Here is a 20,847-nt window from a genome sequence, read left to right as displayed (position 1 = left end):
TCACCTCACCCCTCACCATGTTCTTAAGTGTGATCCTCCCCATGCCAATATGAGGGAACTGGGGTTATTTAGTCTGCAGAAGAGAAGAATGAGGGGGGATTTGATAGCAGCCTTCAACTACCTCAAGGGGTGTTCCAAAGAGGATGGAGCTAGGCTGTTCTCAGTGGTGGCAGATGACAGAACAAGGAGCAGTGGGGGAGGTCTAGGTTGGATATTAGGAAACACTATTTCACTAGCAGGGTGGTGAAGCACTGGAATGGGTTACCTAGGGAGGTGGTGGAATCTCCATCCTTAGAGGTTTTTGAGGCCGGCTTGACAGAGCCCTGGCTGGGATGATTTAGTTGGTGTTGGTCCTGCTTTGAGCAGGGGGTTGGACTAGATGACCTCCTGAGGTCTCTTCCAACCCTAATCTTCTATAATTCTATAAGGCAGTTAGTGCAGCAAACTCCTCTGAGGCCTTATTCTCTGGAACTAGGCAGGACCAACACCATAGCTACGGAGCAGCATCTCAGGATCAAGCAGCACTGAGATCCCCTCTGCTCCCCATCCTGCTGATCGCTTTTTCCATGCACCACTAAAGCTGGTTGAAATGTTTTTGGCATTGCTTTTTCCATTGGACAATGCCAATTTGTCGCATTCGAAATATTCAGCAGGAATGTGTTTTCAACAATCTTTTTTGGGGGGGGAGGGGAATTGAATCAAAGTAGGGTGACCAGACAGCAAGTGTGAAAAATCGAGAGAGGGGGTGGGGGGTAATAGGTGCCTATATAACACTAAGCCCCAAATATCGGGACTGTCCCTATAAAATCAGGACATCTGGTCACCCTAAATCAAAGCATGTTAATAAGCATGTTAATAAGAGTTAACTTTATTGGAATGGAATACTTTGATTTTTCCATTTCAAACTGTCTGTTTCTAAATGTATTTTATAAATCATAGTATAATATAAAATAAATAATTCAAAATAAAGTATGAAAAAATATAGATTTTTTTTAAATTGAGCAGTTCATTTTACAGGAACTTTGTGAAATTTCAGCTCTTTATTCTGATTTCAATTTTTTTTTGTTAAATATTGGACTTTCCCTCGGAATAGAAATTCCAGTTCCAGCTCCGTGTACTACCCTGTCCCAGCACGAAGGGCCTAACTCTCTCTCCCAGTGCTTAAAGCAAATAGGACTAGTTTGAAAAGAGCCCTTCTGTCATAACTATAAAGGCAAGGGTAACAGCCCTCCTGTGTACAATACTATAAAATCCCTCCTGGCCAGAGACTCCAAAATCCTTTTTCCTGTAAAGGGTTAAGAAGCTCAGGTAACCTGGCTGACACCTGACCCAAAGGACCAATAAGGGGACAAGATACTTTCAAATCTTGGTGGGGGGAAGGCTTTTGTTTGTGCTCTTTGTTTTGGTGGTTGTTCGCTCTTGGGACTAAGAGGGACCAGACATCAATCCAGGCTCTCCAAATCTTTCTGAACAAGTCTCTCATATTTCAACTTGTAAGTAAACAGCCAGGCAAGGCGTGTTAGTTTTATCTTTGTTTTCTCAACTTGTAAATGTACCTTTTACTAGGGTGTTTACCTCTGTTTGCTGTAACTTTGAACCTAAGGCTAGAGGGGGGTCCTCTGGGTTCTTTAAGTTTGATTACCCTGTAAAGTTATTTCCCATCCTGATTTTACAGAGATGATTTTTACCTTTTTCTTTAATTAAAAGCCTTCTTTTTAAGAACCTGATTGATTTTTCCTTGTTTTTAGATCCAAGGGGGTTGGATCTTGATCCACCAGGAGTTGGTGGGAGAAAGGAGGGGGGATGGTTAATTTCTCCTTGTTTTAAGATCCAAGGAATGGTGTCCCTAGCCTCTGTCTGTCAGAGGGTGGAGATGGATGGCAGGAGAGAGATCACTTGATCATTGCCTGTTAGGTTCACTCCCTCTGGGGCACCTGGCATTGGCCACTGTCGGTAGACAGGATACTGGGCTAGATGGACCTTTGGTCTGACCCGGTACGGCCTTTCTTATGTTCTTATGATCTGTATTCACCAGGAAATTGGTGAAGTCTCTCTCAAGGCTACCCAGGGAAGGGAATTAGCACATTGGGAGTGGTGGCAGCGGACCAGATCTAAGCTGGTAGTTAAGCTTAGAAGTTTTCATGCAGGCCCCCACATCTGTACCCTAAAGTTCAGAGTGGGGAAGCAGCCTTGACACCTTCTTACAAATATAGAAGTGTAAGTCCCCCACTAACGCTTAGCTCACAGCCTTAATGTCTCCCTGTGCTTCATGAATGCAGCTTTGAAGAGCAGTTCTCTGAAGATGCTGTGTGTGTGTTTGAGCATTTATGCTATGAGCTTTAGAAAGTCTTCACCTTACTGATCTTTCTTTTTTAGGACAGACAAAGCCTTTAACTTCACTGCCAGCCCTTCTCAGCCTCAGGTAAGCAGGAGCCCTATGTGACATCAGCTGCATGTGTCTTTTCACATACAAATGGGTTCCAGTATGATCCTAGCAGTTAGAGATGGCAAAGAGCTATAGGATCAAATCCACTTCCCTCTCAGGAGGCAGCCTAGTCCATTGCTGTGGCATCTGCATGGGTAGAGTGAAGGGGTAGCATTGCATAGTCTCTGCCCCTCCTGGAGCATATGCTGGCCCCCACACGAGACATTCAGCTCAAGCAATTGAACAAACCAGAAATGTGAACTGGTGCAAACAGACATCATACCTTGCTGTGGGATGAGTGCAACACTCCACAGGCCCGGCAACCTGCACTGGGTGTGGATTCACGGTGCTGTGTGCTGCCCAGTGTGGACTTAAGCCTTATTGCAACTTACATTGGTTCAGTCACTCTACTACAGTTTGCTGAGATGCAGTTCTCTAGTGCAGACAAAGTGGCAAAGGATGCAGACTTCAAACTGCTACCAGCGCTTGAGTGGTCTGAAAAAAATGTGGTGGTGAGGGGAGGGGTGTCTGTCTGCCCACAGCCCTGCCTAGCAATCAATTTTGCTCCTCCCCACCATCGTCTCTGCTCCGACAGCAGCTGCTGGGGTTTTTTCTCCCCCGCCAGGCCTGGGAGAGGCGGGTGAGCTGCAGCCGGGTCCCCTATTCCACTTCCCAAGCTGAGTGTTACCAGGAGGAAGAGGGAGGAGCAGGAGAACCATCCTGTCCCCATTGCTCACAAGAAGGAGTGAAGCCTGCTCCTTTCTCCCTCCTCTGAGGAATGATGTTGGTTTTTGAGGGGACGAGGGAGAGCTCTGCCTGCTTCCTGCAGCAGCCCTGATTGGCTGCTCTTCCCCGGGGAAAGCAACCAAACAAAGGGTCTCTCCCCCCCCCCCCCCACGCGGTACTAAAAATGTGCCCCCCTCAGCGGCCTAGCTCACTATTTAGAAAACTTATTTCCCAGAGCTGCGACCCAGAACGCTTTAAGCACTATTACCTCGGCTGCAGCGGGAAGGCGATGTTCCGATTGATGAAATCATGACACACTGATAGGTACAGACTCTTGGTTCAGTCCAGCTCTCTGACATCTGGAACATCCAGGCCAGCAGCCATTTGGGGTTTTTCATTGCTGCCTATGTTGGTACAAGCAGATTTTTCTCATTCACAGCACTGAGGGTCATTGTAGCAGCTCTCTTTATCCATGAAAACCAGCCACCTCTATGGATGTGGGGATTCAGAGGGTTTCTCTCTGAAGATGAGTGGTGCAGTCCACCCCCTGGAACTAGTGCAAATTAATCTAAGATCCAATCTGCAGATGCCACCCAACAGATCCCTGGAGCGGAAAACCAGTCCGCTGGCTGCAGATAACTGTTCTTTCCAAACCAAAGCATCCTGGAATCTGTTCGCTCATCACAGTCAAGACTGTGTCAAATGCTCTCTTCCTAACCAGCAGGCTCCTATTATAGTCTTACTGGTACATCTGCATTTAGATGACTTGGGTTTGTATCCTGGCAGACACTATTATATGGTTCTTTCTACTCAGAAACTCTCTCATTAGGTACTATGGATTTTTTTAGATGCAATGATATTTCCCTGCCTCGTCTGTCCTTTTTCTATTATTTATAGCCAGGCATTATAGTATTCCCCTCTTCTTATCTTTCTGCCATGTTTAGTTGCGCCTATTAAGTCAAAGTAGTCTTCTATTTCCAGGAATCCCCATTTACCCATTTTTTGCCATCAGCCGTCTTATATTATTCTATGGACACTTACATATAATTTTTATTTACCTTTAGGAACATGGGGCTGGTGGTGGTAGTTTCTTAGGCACTTGTACAAAGCCTATTAAAGTCAATAGGAGTCTTTTCACTGAATTTAGAGGCTTAGGATCAGGCCCTGAGCCATCTTTGATAGAACTGCAGTCTGTTTGTCACAGTGGATAACGTACACGATTGTTAATTTTACTTTAGGATCAGGGTGCCCAGAACACCATTTAAAAAAAAACCCTAATAGAGGCTCACACTATATGTATACTCCAACTTAAAAAAAAATACAGCAAGAGGATCCCCCCCCCCCCCCCCGCAAAAAAAAAAATGCCACCATGGTGAAACAACAGCGTAAAAGAGGCAGTTGGGGGCAAAAATTCATCCTTTAACCACTGGAAGTCAAATGCTACTGAGAAAAATAGAAAGTAACATAAACTCTGGCAAGTCAAGTGTAAAAGTACAATTAGGCAGGCCAAAAAAGAATTTGAAGAGCAACTAGCAAAAGACACAAAAATTAACAGCAAAAAGTTTGAGTATATCAGAAGCAGGAAGTCTGCCAAACAATCAGTAGGGTCATTGGACAATCAAAGTGCTAAAGGAGCACTCAAAGAAAACAAAGCCATAGTGGAGAAGCTAAATGAATTCTTTGCATTGGTCTTTACTGGAGAGGAGCCATTCTTTCTAGTTGACAAATCTGAGGAACTGTACCAGATTGAAGTGTCAGTAGAAGAGGTTTTGGAACACACTGATAAATTTAAACAGTAATTAGTCACCAGGACAAGTTGGTGTTCACCCAAGAGTTCTGAAGGAACGGTGATATGACATTTTAGAACTACTAACTGGGGTATGTACCCTATTGCTTAAATCAGCTTCAGTACCAGATGATTCGCAGATAGCTGATGTGATCCTGATTTTTAAAAAAGGACCAGAGGCAAATATGGCAATTACAGGCCGTAAGTCTAACTCCAGTACCAAGCAAACTGGCTGAAACTATAGTAAAGAACAGAATTTGAGCATAAGCTTTCGTGGGCTAAAACCCACTTCATCGGATGCATGCAGTGGAAATCACAGGGCAACTAGAGCAAATAAGTTTCATATTTTATGTTAAGAAACACTTCAGTTACATCCCCATTAAAATTTTTTCCCCTATAAATGTTTTCACTATTTTTTTCTTGGTTGTAAAGTCCATTGTTCATTTGTACAACCAGAGGAAAAGAGCTGTTAAAAGGTGTTTACTTAGATCAAATGCAGCAGCAGTCAGCGAGGATGTGAGCAACTACAAAATGAACAGTGGGAACTGCAAGAAAGGTTTCCTCCTGAAACTTTTGGAAGCTCTTGTAGATAATCTCTCAACAAAAAGTTACCCATTTTAACACAGAACTGAATTGACGTGGACACTGATAGAATCACCCACTATCTACTCTTATTTTTTAATGTTGTGTTTTAAGTCCTTTGTTTAGTGGTTTGTGTTTTGCTTACCCTGAATTAGCTAAAACTGGGAGGATAGGCTGAATGCACAAATGGGAACACAGGTAGGTGCCGAGAGCCCACAACTCCAAATCAAGTCAGTGAGAGTTGCAGACGCTCAGCACGTCTCAGGATTGGGCCCTAAAATTTAGGTGCACAGGTAGCTAGAACAAATCCTTTATTTTCACTCGCACTAGTCACCTCACACCAGATCTGTACCCTCTTAGAAGGCACAGTAAAGGTGGGGTGCAAGCAGAAGGAGGGTACAAGGATAAGCTTAAAGACACCTTTGTACTTTGCTAATTCTGGCCTGCTCCAGGAACTGGTGTGGCCCCAGGGGCAAATTACAGCATGCCTGGCTGCTTTGCATAGCTACCAATGGGCAGCTCGGCAGCTAGGAAAGCTGGAGTACAAAACACTCCAGTTACTCCCTTGAGCCGTCCTCAATCACCCCAGCATGCCCTGTGCTGGGAACTGCTCAGGAGGGTGCTGTGAAACTTCCTATGTTGGTCCTATGTTCATTCTGTACTTGGGGAATTACCCAGGGGACCGTTCCACCCCTTTTACGCTCAGAGGAGTATAAAGTTTTCCGCCCCTGTTAAAGGTGGGGTGTCTGTATAACTGGTTCTCAGGATCTGTTGGCAGGCAGCTGCAGATTCTTGTGGTTTTTGGCCAGAATGAAGGGATTCTGCATAGATCTGAAGGAACAGGTTCAGCTGATTTTCCAAGTGTTGTTTGCTAGGATTTACAGCTGTAACACAGACAGATTTTCATTTCACAGTAAGCCCTTCATGTCTGTAAAATGGATACAGAAGTAGAAACTGGCAAACTTGGAAAAATTCTGGTTCGGTTCTGCTTTGAGCTCAAAATTGAAAGCAGGAAAACTGCTTTGTGAGGGAAATGATTCTTGCCTGTCTCCAAAGATAGGAGTATGAGGTCTTGCTCATATATAAGGGCTGTGAAATGAACTTAATTATTAACACATCAGTGACAGAGCTGAGATTATGGTCCACTGGATCACAGGCCAGTCTGACCAAAACCACAGCCAAAACCAAAGGGTGTCTTGCAGTTGGTGCTTTGCCTGTGTACTGCCTGGAGTCATGCAGGGAGCAATGCAAAGCTGGAAGCATGCTCAGTGCAGCTGGAATGTTTGGAGATTTTAGTAGCCGGTCTCTGACACCCTGCACTTAGCCTGTGCAAATGGCAATTTTCACAGGCTTATCCTCTGGCCAAATCTGGATGACTTTTCATGGGGATAGAAAAAGATACTTCTGTGACTCCAGGGCTATCCCTTCGCCAAATTTTAAATACCAGCTCCAAAGCATGGAGGCACTACAGTTCTTCAAAGAAATGAAAAAAAGGTTAACATTGGCAAAGCTACCCTAACATCATTCTCAGAAATGGCAAAACCAATCTCACTGAAACTTAAAAAATCAGCCTGAGGAAAGTAGCAATCACTGAAATTTTTTTTGGTTAAGTCATAAACAGAGGAAAATGTTAGGCAATCACAATTATAGCCTACAGGCTTCCTCCCCTCCCCCCATAATGGCATTATAAATAGTATAGAAACTGCTGGAGGAAATTGTTGCAAATTAAAACACTTTACTGTAAAATCCCACCTTTTAAAACATTACCTGTTGGAGTATTATGATGAGCAGGAGTTATGCTGAAACTCTGGTGCCATGGAGGTATCTGGGGTTAAACTCTGTGCATAGAGGGGCTGGTGTAGTCTGTATCTTTGGCCAGCTATTGTGAGGAATACGAAGGCCTTTCAAAACACTTGAACTCCAAGTGACTAGTTGGACTGCGGAAGCCTTCCATGCCTGACATAGCCTAGATACAGGGGGCTGTTCTGTTCTCTTGGGGATGTTATGGAGCCAGTGGCAGAGGGACTCCTGAACTGTAATGCACAAATGGGAGCACTGATCCTGTTTTTTCTGCAGTATTTTCTGTACAAGTTCCCTCCAGATGTGAATTCCGTCATCATCAAGGTGGTATCTGAAACTGTCTATCCCTGTTCTGTTGTCTCCATCCAGGATATTGTGGTAAGTCTAGAGAGGGGGCTCTCAGCCTGCAATGGCAGATGATCTAGAGGGTAGGCTCTGGGCATTGGTATTCTACCTTCATCACCATATGTGATGTATTTCAACCCAGTAAAGATATGAAGCCTCAGGGGCCAGTACTGCAGAGTAACAATACAGGAGGAGCTTGAAGGGAGGCGAGGGGCCTGTGGAATGAATGGGAAAGGCCTAGCTGCTGAGTTCTAAGTAGCTCCTCAGGTGATATTTTTGCCAGCGTTAGTGAGGGTAGTGAGCAAGTTAATGATAATGCTCCCATCCCAAGATCTGAAGGTGCTTTTCCTTGCCTGGAAGGTAGGACAGTACCATTCTCTCTCCATTTTACAGATGGGTAAATGGAGGCACAGAGAGATGACTTGACCTTTCTATAGTCACACAGCGAGTGGGTGGCAGAACTGGGAGGGGATAGCAGAAATTCTGGCTCCCAGGCTTGTGAATAAGTCACAGGACACCCCTATTTGTCCCTGCAGTGTCTTCTTTCCCCTCATTCTCTCTCTCCATCCCTCTCCCTCTCCCAACCTTCTTTGTTCACTGTTCCCTCTCTCTCTCTATTACCTGACCCTTTCTCCTCCTCTTTTCCTCTGGCCCAATCTCCCCCCTCAATCTTTTCCCTGAATTCTTGTTCATACCCTCTGGTCCTCTCCCATTCACATCATGACTGCCTCCTGCAGGTGGAATTTGCTGTTGCTCAGAGCCAGGAAGCAGCAGTACTGGCCACCTATTTCTTCTCCCTTCCTGCCCTGCTATGCAGGATGGAGAGGCTCACTCAGAGTAAGGGAGCAGTGAATAGGGGAGGGAGAGGTGAAGGAAGCAGCCTTGAAACCCTGAGAGCCGCCTCTAATAGCTGGGAGGAGGCGATGAAGTGGAAACAACAACAATCTCAGCCTGCAGCCTTGCTCATGAGTGGCCTTTCAAATGACATAACTGAGAGGGCGACAATGGGGGCAAACGTGTGACTGTCACTCCACATAGCAGGTACAGAAAGGGGAAACATGGAGCCATGGGGTCTGTTGTGAGGAGGTTGGGGATAACAGGAAAATGAGGACCAGGCCTAGACTCATAGTAGAGCAGCTTAGATTGCTATAACAAATGTCTTCTCCCCCTGCTTTATCGGGGCTTTCAACTGAGAGATTCAGAGTAAATGACCTGGAGTAAATAAGCTGCAGCTCTGTTTGAAGCTGGAACCTTGCTGAGAGAGACCAGTTGAGCCCTGGCCATGGCTGGTGTTCTCAGCACAGCTTCGCTAGCCCCTGAATGCTGCTGATGTTGCTGCCTGTGGGACTCCAGGCAGGGCTCCTCTAGTGCTCTTCATGAAGCCCTGGTGGGGAGGTGAGGGGAAGATGACAAAGCCAACTCGAAGGCCGAAAGGAGTTTATTTGTATTAGGTTTAGGGAAGTTTCTTCCACACCAGGCCTATCAGGGAAAGCAAGTTTGTGCTGCTCCTGGCTCAGAAAATGCAGTTGGATTTTTCAATTATGTTTTTTTATTACTTCTGCCTGTTTTAGTGCCCTGTGTATGATCTGGACCACAATGTGGAGTTTAATGGTGTTTACCAGTCCATGACAAAACAAGCTGCCATCACTGTACAGGTGAGACACTAATTTTGTCAGTGCTAATTTCCAGTGACTCTGTGTGCCTCCTCTCTGCTTAATCATTTCATCTGTGGGATACTGGTGCTCAAGATCAGGGGTTCTTGTGCTTTTGGATAGCATGACCCACATCTTAATACAAACGGGGAGCCAGTTTCAGAGAGACGGTGACTTGCCTCAAGCCACACAGCAGGTCAGTGGGAAAGCCAGTTTAGGAACAAGGAAGTCTCCCAAGTTCTAGATTTCCTTCTTATTTCTCTAAGAAATGACTGACTCCCTAGAATAGACTTTGTGTGCTTGATCCAACATGCTGCTTTACCCATAAAAATAGGCCCCCTTTTTGCAATCTCAGCAGCAAGGCCACATACCAGAAATTCAGCCCAACTTCAGGCTTTTGAGCCTGCCAGCCACTGTCTTCACACTTCACCCTATGTGGGCTGGTAGGGAAACCCAGACCTGCCCTCTCCACTGGGCTTCCTGTGACTGGCAGCTAGGCCTTCCTCACAGTAGGGTTGCCAGGCATCCAGTTTTTGACCGGAACGCCCGGTCGAAAATGGATCCTGGCGGCTCTGGTCAGCACCACTGATGGAGCCATTAGAAGTCCAGTCGGCGGCGCAGTAGGGCTAAGGCAGGCTCCCTGCCTGCCCTGGCTCCACGTGGTTCCCTGAAGTAGTTGGCATTTCCCTCCGGCTCCTAGGCGGAGGTGTGGCTATGGGGGCACTGCACGCTGTCCCCGCCCTGAGCACCAGCTCCATAGCTCCCATTGGCCAGGAACTGCTGCCAATGAGAGCTGCGGAGGCAGTGCCTGTGGATGGGGGCAGTGTGCAGAGCTGCCTGGCTGCCTCTCCACCTAGGAGCTGCAGGGAAATGCCAGCCACTTCCGGGAGCCGCCTGAAGTAACTGCCGCCCAGAGCCCACATCCTGAGCCCCCTCCCACACCCAAACTCCCTCCCGGAGCCTGCACCCCGTGTCCCCTCCCACACCCCAACCCCCGTCCCCCCCCCTGAGCCCCCTGCTGCGCCCAAACTCCCTCCCAGAACCCACACCCCCTCCTGCACTCTGAACCCCCAGCCCCACACCAGAGCCCACACCCCCAGCTGGAGCCCTCACCCACCCTGCACCCCTGCCCCAGCTCGGATCCCCCCCACACCCTGAACCCCTCATTTCTGGCCCCACCCCAGAGCCAATACCCCCAGCCCAGAACCCATACCCCCTCCCACACCTTATATCCCAGCCCAGAGCCCATTCCCACACTCTGAACCCCTAATTTCTGGCCCCACCCCAGAGCCCTCACCCCCTCTCACACCCCAACCCCCTGCCCAGTCCAGGGAAAAGTGAGGCTCAAACCAGGGTGTGTCTTTATTAGGGGTTTGCTCTAGTGTAGTGGTTTTCAACCTGTGGTCTGCGGATCCTTAGAGGTCTGCAGACTATGCCTAAGCTTTCCAAAGGGATCTGCACCTTTATTCCAAATTTTTGGGGGCCCACAAGTGAAAAAAGGTTGAAAACCACTGACTAGTGTAAGTAGATCACTTTTTTTTTTAATTGATGTAGTTAGATCAGTGCAACTTTTCTAATATAGAGCAGGCATTTAACTACATTGAGTCCTTTAACTGGCATGGGAGAGGAGACTCCTCCTCTGCAGCCCTGTTCTCCCTCACTTTTCACAAGGTTCTCTCTTGTTTGTTTCTGTGCAGAAGAAGGATTTCCCAGGCGAGCAGTTCTTTGTTGTATTTGTCATAAAGCCAGAGGACTATGCCTGCGGGGGCTCTGTGCCTTCCTCTATCAAGGGTAAGATGAACTAGGGGACTGGCACACTGCACCACGGGGGTGGGGAAGGGTAAACACCTTATGTTACTGTTTGTGGCCCTCCTGTGGAATGGCAATAGTGTACACCAAAGGGAGCCACTACAAGGAAGGGTCATTGAAACGAAGGCAAATGGGAGATCCCAGAGGAGGAGTCTGGGTAGAATGCAGCTTTGCAGACCCAGAGCTTCTTGCAAATCCTGTGGGGTGGATCCAGGAGCTGTATCTGTACATAGGATCGGGTCAGCCCCTAGAGTTGAGATGACAGTTTGGAGGCAAGGAAGTGGTTCCTGTGATTGATAATTACTAAGCTGATCCACTGTGGACATGGAAGAAAGTAGTAATTAAAAAAAACAACTAAATATTGTTTTCAGCTGGTGATAGAACCTTCCCTGCCCTCCCCCCCCCAAATTACATTGCTCTGTCAATGCACATGCAAGCCCTTAGAGAGATCCTATGGATATGAACTAATAATAGTCATCCCATGCAGGCCAATGCCAACAGTGTGCTCGGCTCTGTAGAAGATGCAAAACTAAGGGCAGTGTGTGCCCCAAGAAGAAGAGAAAAGTAGAGAAAATAGAATGCACTGGGACACTAGAGGGGAAACATTTAGGTCTTGCTTTTACCCAGTAATTATGATAAGTGCACTTTTTGCAGGCATCTCGGAAGAAGTGGGCTTTTAGGGGGATTTGAATAATGAGAGGATAGTGGCTGGCAGGACAAGAAAGAGGTAACTCCATGCATCGGGGGAGTGTGGAAAAAGGCACAGAGGGTGAGAGTGGAGAAAGAAATGAATACCAATGACATCAGCCTCAAAACCCTGGAGAGGAGAGAGTATGAGAGAGGCTAATGCAAAAGGAGACGAGGTATAGGCCATGGTGGGATTGTGCAGCACTTTGAGAGGGAGAACAAAACCTGGAAAGTTAATTCTGTGAGCAAGAGGGGGCTGCCATGCTCTGAATGAGTGAGCCATTCAGAAGTAAATGTCAGATTGATAATCAAGCAGAGCTGGTTAAAACTTCATCCCCCCCTCCTCCTCCAATACAGCCACCTTCCTTGCTTGAGGAGATAGTCCACATGGTCCTTCTCCAGAGGTATTCAATGGTACAGGAACAGGAAGAGAAGAAGCAGGTGTTGCATGTGAGCCAGGGTTGGGAATTAACAGGATGGGTGGTGAAATAGGAGAGAGGGGCTTGCAATGTTCAGTGAAATGATGGGGTGGCCAGAGAGAGGAGCTTAGTGAAGCCACAATGCAGGGAGAGGACTTGTTGGGCAGAGGGCCAGTGAGCCCAGGATCAAAGGTCAAATGAGGGCCAGGAGACTAAGTGGTTGGCAGGGATCTCTATTTCAAAGTTGAAGTAATCAAGAGTGAGGGTGGGGGAGGGAGAGGAGGTGGTGTTGCCAGAGAGGAGGAGGAAGTAGAGGTGAGCCATGGATTTGACAAGATGTAGGTGAGAAGAAGAGCAGGCCTTGTGGGAGCAGGAGAGGGGAGAGACATGAGGCGTTCCCTGGAGGAGGAACAAGGTGACCATATGATGAGAGACGACGTACACTCTGTGGGTGTGGGTGTGGTGCACAGACTGTGGCTGATTGGAGTGATGACAGGCCTGGCAGGGGGAAATGTATTTTAAATATGTTGCACTCCTACCCTCGCCCTTTAGCCTGAACAAGGTTTATGTTCATTTTCTGATTCATTTACATTTTCTTAGCTCCTGTCCGTTGCTCTAAGCCAGTGGTTCTCAAACTATTGTACTGGTGACCCCCTTTCACATAGCAAGCCTCTGAGTGTGACCCCCCCTAATAAATGAAAAACACTTTTTATCTATTTAACACCATTATAAATGCTGAAGGCAAAGCGGGGTTTAGGGTGGAGACTGACAGCTCGTGACCCCCTATGTACTAACCTCATGACCCCCTGCGGGGTCCCAACCCCCAGTTTGAGAACCCCTGCTCTAAGCCCTGTGCAGTATTTCAGATCCACAGGACACTTATTAAACTGGCATAAAGCCAACCAGCCATAATGACGGTAACCTCTGCATCGAATCCACAATTCCATGCACCCATCAACCCATCCTCTCACTGTGAGGAATTTTCACACTACTTTGAGAAGTGTGACTGTAACCAATGGGCTGCTCAAGTTCACCAGGCTTTCCCCCACCTGGAGCAGGGTGTGCGGATGCTTGTGTGTGACTCTCTGCAGTATTTTATGGTTTGCACAGCTCCATCCATCATGAAGCATTTTACACATAGCATTGCCACTGAAATGCACCCACCACTGTAGTGGGGGGTGGCACCTAACCCACACACAGCATTCTGCACAACAGTTCTGGAGGGAGGCAGGAGAAGTTTGTCTAAGGGCAAGTCTTGCGGTGTGAGACCTTTAACAAGGGAGCACCCTTGATCACCTCTCTCTGGATGTCAAAGTCTCCAGGTGCGTTCCACAGCTTTGCAGCCTGATTGCAGACTGAGAGCGAAATCCCATAGATTATAAGGAGGAGTGTGATGATGAAATACACTTTGGGCTCAGCCAACTGAAACCTCAGCAGCATCACAGTTTTCTAGCGTAAAGATGTAGGGTAGAGCAAGAGCCATGAGAAGACTTTCCCAGACATGCCTGTGGCTTCACCACAAATGGTGACATGTGGCTGTTCACCATACGGTTGTGCCAGGATTCTAGCCTCATGCAAATGGAAATGCGTACATCTGAGAACAGTGCAGGGTCTTGGCTACTTCTCAGGTGAACAAGTCCCAGCCGTGTTAAATAATGTGTTTCTGATCCAGTGCCCCTTGCTCCTTACAGGAAAGGGCAACCACACCTGGAACTTACAACGAACGAAGAGCCTTCAAGTGACCATTGCACCCTCTATTAAAGGTTAGTGTCTCTCTGATGTATGGTCCAGAATTGCTGGGCAGCTCCAAGGTGTTCCACTCTCAGCTTCTCTTATCAGGAGGTGTGGTAGGGACTAGGACAGGGGCACTCGGTGTGTGGGAGCTCCCAACTAATTCAGTCCCAGCAGGAGGCACAGCAAGGACTGATATGGGGTGTCATCTGAGGGAATGTTCTTAACTATTCCAGCACCAGCCTTTTCCGGCAGGGAGGAAATGCTGGCTAGGAGGGGCATGGTGGCGCTTGCAGTGACTGGAGTCCATGCAGACTGGGGCACTGGCAGTGGGAGACCCACCAGCTATTTCAGTCGCAGTCTCTACCAGCAGGAGGTGCTGTAGGGAGCAGGCCAGGGATGCTAGCTGTGAGGGGACTGTTTTCCTGTAAGCTGACCCTCCTCCTGTGCCTCCTTCCCCAGAGTCTGACTATGTGCAAGCCATGCTCTTCAGCTTCCTGAGCTTCCTCTCCTTCTACCTGGGCTCACTGATCGTCGCCTTTGTGCACTACGTCAGGTGGGTGAAGCAGATGGACAGTGACAACGTTCAGGCTACGCCTGTGGCTTTTTCTTCCTCAGCTGAAACGCCTCACCCCGCAGTGAGCCAGGCGTCCGAGCCCAGCAGGCCAAGGGAGTTCCTGGCCACCCAATGGGCCCTTCTGTGAGGGAGGAATGGGGGGCGTTTGGCACCCTGTGCCCCAGCCCGCAGGGAGAAAGGAAAGTGCCAGGGCACTAGAGACACACCAGGCATCTGCTGCATGTGTGTGCATCGGTACTTACTCTGCCTGCACTCCCTTATGGGGCAAAGAAGAAACATGACATAACCGGGACAGAGCAGAGGCCTCCAGAGCACCAGAGAGACAAGGAACCTGTTAAATTGCCAAGCCAAGCCCCGCTCACAGCTCAGCAATGCCTTGATTTCTCACTCCCCCGAGCTCCTGCCCTGCACTGATGGGAGAGGCCTGCCATTGAGATGGTACCAGATGCTTCCTCCTGCTGCAGGTTGTTGTTGGAGAAAGGCCGAAGCTTCCTGCAGCCTTCCTCAGCCAACCCAACGGTGGCTTTTTCCTCCCCTTTTTCTGCTGCTTGCTGGCAGTGGGATCAGAAGCTGTGGGCTACATCTCCTTGGTGTGGCTGGCGTGTACTCTCATCCCTGCCCGCCCCTGCAGCCCTCGGGGGCGAGTGAGGCAGCAGGAGGGGTGTTGCTACCCTGCAGGAGCTCCCAGCAGCGAGATTCCTTGTGCCAGTTGCCCTAGCAGCATGTGGCGTGATTGTAAAGCGGTGCTGGACAAGGAACCCCAGTGTCAGCAGTTACGCAAGCTGCCGGCTAAGGCAGTGATTCAAGTGAAGCGTATCTTCTGTTCCAGGACATAAGGGCTCAGCAGGGAGGAATCTTCTTCCCCACCCCATGCCAAGCATTGCACAATTGGCCAGGTGCATTGGGGGTTGGTTATACCTTCCTCTCAAGTACCAGGTGCTGGCCACCGCCAGAAAACAGGATGAGCTCTCTGGATCCTCTCCAGTAACTTCCATGAACCTTACCTCCTGTGTACAACACTGATTCAGATCCCTTGCAAGCCATGTGGATTCCAGAGTGTGGGAAGCTGGGCTATGGAAAGCAGATAGGTGGGTTTTCCCAGTACACAGGACAGAGGGTAGGGTGCCATATTAGATCGCATCACTGGTCATGCCTCTGACTGTGGCCAGTAGCTGATACATCAGAGGAAAGTGAACCCTTTTCTCGATTGGATCTGTCTGTTAGGCATTGCTGGAAGTGGAGATCTAGCTGCAGGAGACTGGGGTTTGCATTTCCCAGCCCTGAACAGTTATTTGTTTTCTAAAGCATTGCGCAGTGCTGCTATCTTGCTTTTGAGATGCTACTGCAAAGACTGGCAGAGTGGCTGAAGTCTGGAGTGTTTGTTGAGTTTTCAGGAGTACTGTCTGTGCTTGTTTTCAGGGTTCAGAGGAAGACTTCAGCTGGGAGATACAGTCCTGATGATGGTAAGCATCTCATAAACTGTGCTACAACGTCAAGGGGTAGAGAATGCTGCGACGCTCTCTGCCCGTGCAGAACAGCAGCTTTTCCCTGCTACCTTCAGTGAATTTCAAACCTCTCCTTGTCCACTCACCCCAGGGTCTTTTGTTAACTGTGCATTTGAGTGCTGGAGTTCCCTACTGAGCTATATAACCCTGCTCTGGACAAACCAGTTCTAGGGAAGTTAATTTCTCATGAGACACACAAAGGGCATTCCATCCATGGGGCTAATGCCGGGGAAGGGGTGGGGCACTTAGTGCTGTTTGTGATGGTTTTGCGAGGCAGACGCTTGTCCACTACGAACAGGGCTATACAATATCCATTTTAAACAGAGGAATCTAGAGTGGGCAGGAGCTCTATTGATTTGTGTTTTACAGATTTGGATTATTAAAAGGCACAAAACACAGATTAACATTCATAACTCCCTGGCCGAGTCACCTGTCTAAGCAAGTATATTCAGTTGCTCATACTAGCCACAGGAATGTTTCTTTTGGACTGAAATGTGTCCTGCCCAATCTAAGCTTTGGGTCAATTTTTTTAAAAGGCAGGGTTTATAGAGTTCAAGGAGCAAGTGACTAATTCAGTTAGCACAGCGTCATCGCTTGTGGTGTTTACTTTGATATTACGTCTTGTTTACTTTACACGGCACCCACATTTCAACATGCTCCAGATTTGTATGTTGTAAAAGCATGACTGCATCGTAGAGGTCATTAAGGGAAGCTGGTGGTTTTGGCAGGTGGGGTAGGGTAGGGTGACCAGATAGCAAGTATGAAAAATCGGGACACTTTTTATGGGGGGGGAGGAGGGTAGGGTATAGTTGCGTATATAAGACAAAGCCCCTAAAATTGGGAGGTTTGGTCGCTCTAGCATAGGGGGCAGTTGGGGTTTCTGGTTCCTGGAGAGGTCTGGGAGGCTATGTCTGAATGTTTAGTGCCTAGGAGGAAGTTGAAGGTTTAGTCACAGGGGAGAATGCATCTCCTTCCTTTCATCTCCACCCCTAGGAGGGGAGAAGAATTACATTTTGCTAGTGGGAGGAGCTTGAATACCTAGCTTCCCACCCCAGCAACCACCTACCCCACTTTCCCCTGCTCTAATATTTACCACTGGCTAAGCACAGTCATGTAACTGGAAGTTTTTATACTAGAATGAAATAGTAAACAACAATGTAAATTGGCATTATTAGGGATTTGAATTAATTATTAATTATTAGATGAATGGGGGTGATTCACTTCTCAGAGTTCAGGCTGCTGGCTGACTGCATGCAGCATTGCTTTAACTCTGGTCCTGAGTGGGAGGCTGGCGGTCCCAAGTTCTCAGCCTGGCTCTTCCACTGACTCACTGCGTGGCTTTGGGCAAGTCACTTCATCTCTCTGTGCGTTTACCTATCTAGGTCTCCTTGTGCCTCTCAGGGCTGTGTCATTAGTTAGTGTCTGCACAGCACTGTGAACACTTTAAAATGCTACATACATGTTAAGTATTCCTATCCCTCCCTCCCTCTGTCTGGAATGCCCTGCCCCCCGCTCAGCTCCCCTCTCTGGCCCTCTGTCATTCAGAATACCCAGCCCCTCCTGGCCTGCCCTCAGTTGCCCCCACCCCTTGGAATTTCCCATGATTCTCTTTTGCCCTGCTCCTTTCTCTTGCGCCTCAGAATACACCCCACTCCTCTTTCTCTCCCTCCCTCTGGAATAGCCCTTGCCCATCCATCTCCCCCGCCGAGAATGCCACGTATCCCTGTTCACACTACTTGTCTCTCCTGTCACCCCTCTTTCCTCCCCATCTCTTGAATATCCTGCTACCCTGTCTGTGTCCTTGTTCCCCTTTCCCTTGTGTTCTACAATGCCTTCCTTCTGAGCTGCGCTTTATCCTTGGGCCCCTCCCTTCCCCTCCTCCCTCTCAGACTTTGTTGAAGGAGAAGAGAGCTGGAGGAACCAGTTGCTCTATCCTGTCACAAAGTACACCACACCCAACAAAGCAAACGCTTCCCCACAGAGCAAACTGGCATCTCCAGAACTGACTTACATCTGCTCCAGGAAGTGGGGCTGAAATAGGTAGGTGAATTTAAAGCAGCGCTGTCTGCTTCTCTCTCTCCTGCCTGGAGGTGCCCCAGTCTGTCCCACTCTCACAAAGACTCGCTGCCTTGTACACACAGTATCAGTTACCATCAACTAGACATGGAAAGTGGGAAGTTCAAAGCACAGTCTAAACTTAGAGAGGAGTGACCCCGTATGACTGAGGAGAGACTTCCTCAAGAGACCAGGAGCCACAAAAGATGACTGCTCAAAAAGCAATGAGGACAAACTGTTCCCATCTGTGGAGAAAGGGTGGCATCTCGCTAGGTAGCAGATCAGGAATGGACAACCCCTCCCCTTATAAATTAAAAACACTTTTTTATATATTTAACCCCGTTATACAGCTCGTGACCCCCCATGTAATAACCTCGCGACCCCCTGAGGGGTCCCAACCCCCAGTTGAGAACCCCTGGAATACTGCATGGTGTACATGTGTGCAGTGCCTAGCCGTATCCTGGAGAGGATCGTACCTACCTGTGACAAATACTGTAGCAGCCTGTTTCTTTAACACTCTGGCAATCATGCTATTATAATAACTTGTCATGCCAGTCAAGTGTCATTGAGTGGAAGGGTTTCTTGTGCACACATGTACACCATGCAGTATTCCAGGGGTTCTCAAACTGGGGGTTGGGACCCTTCAGGGGGTCGCGAGGTTATTACATGGGGGGTCATGAGCTGTCAGCCTCCACCCCAAACCCCACTTTATATCCAGCATTTATAACGGGGTTAAATATATAAAAAAGTGTTTTTAATTTATAAGGGGAGGGGTCGCACTCAGAGGCTTGCTATGTGAAAGGGGTCACCAGTACAAAAGTTTGAGAACTACTGCTTCATGCCATCTGCGCTGCATGGTCCATTTCAGAAATTCATCCAGGTTGGACAATGTTCCATTAGCAATAAGAAAATAAAGGAGAAAATGACAGTGCCAGCTCCCAGCCACAGCTTAATGGACAAAAGTTAGTGTGTTAGTGGAGAGTAATGAAGTGGGTCCTGGGAAAGCGAGATCTTTTGATGGTGTAGAGCCTGGGAGGCCCTGGCTCTCTATGTCTGTCACCGTTAGAAATCATGGAAACAAGTAGCCAGAAGTGAGCATGCTTTTTTTTTTAAACTCCTTCCGCTGAAGCCTTAGGGATAGCCACGACTGGAGATGGGACATTGGGCAGAGTGGGTCAATGCCCTGAGGTAGCACCAAGCATTCTGTCTGTCTGTCTGTCTGTCTGTCTGTCTGTCTCTCTCTCTCTCTCTCTCAGGGGCTTGGCTGGCTGGTTCTTGCTCACATGCTCAGGGTCTAACTGGTCCCCTATGTGGGGTCAGGATGGAATTTCCCCCAGGTCAGATTGGCAGGGACATTTTTGCCTTCCTCTGCAGTGTGTGGGTGGGTCACTTGCCAGGGTTGTCTGGGTATATCTCATTTGATCATTTCTCTGCCATTGCAGGCGCCTCAGGTGCTGGTGTACCTCGGTCCCTCCTATTCTCTGCCTGTGGCCCATAGTAGTCTAGTCTTCTGTGGGTGGTTAGGTTTAGTGGGTAGGAGCTGGGTGGTGTTGGTGGCCTGTGACATACGGGAGGTCACACTACATCATCTGGTGGTCATGCTCCCTCCTGGCCTTAAACTCTGACTCTAGAACATGTTTCAGGCCCTCATATACTATGGTAGAAAAACCTAGCTAGGTTTTCAAGAAGACGTCCTGCACCTAGACTTGCCAGTACAAGGAGAAATAGCCCCTTGCCGCCCCTATCAACCTGAAGACAGGCCATGTGCCTGTAAATCTAGCAAAGGTATCTGGAGAGAACCTGGTGACTCTGTATTAGGATAAAATGTATCAGCTTTGCACACTGGTAGTCCAAAGGATGGGTGTGACTGGCTGACTGGACTCATTCAGTTTAACTTTGCTGTGTGTAAATTGGTGCTGCAGCCCATGTGTGGCTTCACTGGGTCGTTTCAGCTGCATAATGTGTATCCAAATGAGATGAGTGAGGGGTGAAAAAAGCTCACAATCTAGGCTTGTACTCGTCACTGCTCCTTCATGATTTAGAGCCTCACAGATTTTCTTGCTTATGTTTTCCTCTGCCCCTTGCTAATATTGGCAGTCTTGGGTCGTCCCTCCCTTCGCTTGCTGGCCAGCTTTGATAATTGTGACGAACTGGGAATGTTCTTGATGTGTTCTTTGAATGCTGAGTGGGGAGTGTTGGCCTGGGAAGGTTGCAAGGGAGTTTTGCTGGGACTGTCTGCATTGGGGATGGGAGACTTTCCTTGAGGGAGGATACCTGAGCACGTAACATGAGAACCCAGGAAGGGGGTTGGAGGCCAGGTGACACCTCTGCCCGGGAAACTGGACAAAGGCTGGGGGAGGAGCTGGGGGGAGGCTGAGTGAGACGCTGGAGGGAGTTTCAGTTTGGAGCTGGCTGGGGAAATGGAGGGGAGCCCAGATGGGGCTCTGACCTCCCAACGGGGCTCTGGCCTCCCTGCCCCCCCCCAAGAGGGACCTAACTGAGGGGGCCTGTTGTCTGTACCTGCAAGACCTGTTTTGGACTGTGCTCCTGTCATCTAAATAAACCTTCTGTTTTGCTGGCTGAGAGTCATGGTGAATCGCAGGAAGCCGGGGGTGCAGGGCCTTGTCTCCCCCACTCTCCATGACAATAATGTGTTTCAGGAAGACCTGGAGAGCGAAGTCAGATGAGGCTGTTATCTGAAGGGCAGCTCTCCCTGCCTCAACTCAGCGTCTGTGGGTGGATTCTGAG

The 20,847-nt window shown here is 48.4% G+C and overlaps 1 protein-coding gene across 1 annotated transcript in view; it reads left to right on the top strand.

The window, feature by feature from the left end:
- SIDT1 (SID1 transmembrane family member 1) overlaps positions 1–20,847 on the top strand; it is a 93,811-nt gene that overhangs the window by 47,818 nt on the left and 25,146 nt on the right. The window contains exons 4-10 of the mRNA XM_065406433.1: positions 2,377–2,422; positions 7,596–7,697; positions 9,236–9,319; positions 11,014–11,107; positions 13,923–13,994; positions 14,425–14,518; positions 15,959–16,002. Coding sequence (XP_065262505.1) covers positions 2,377–2,422; positions 7,596–7,697; positions 9,236–9,319; positions 11,014–11,107; positions 13,923–13,994; positions 14,425–14,518; positions 15,959–16,002 — 536 coding nt within the window. The remainder of the gene's footprint in view (positions 1–2,376; positions 2,423–7,595; positions 7,698–9,235; positions 9,320–11,013; positions 11,108–13,922; positions 13,995–14,424; positions 14,519–15,958; positions 16,003–20,847) is intronic.

This window comes from Emys orbicularis, chromosome 1 (genome assembly GCF_028017835.1).
Source record: "Emys orbicularis isolate rEmyOrb1 chromosome 1, rEmyOrb1.hap1, whole genome shotgun sequence".
NCBI lineage: Eukaryota > Metazoa > Chordata > Testudines > Emydidae > Emys > Emys orbicularis.
This window is presented reverse-complemented; position numbering and strand designations above follow the sequence as displayed.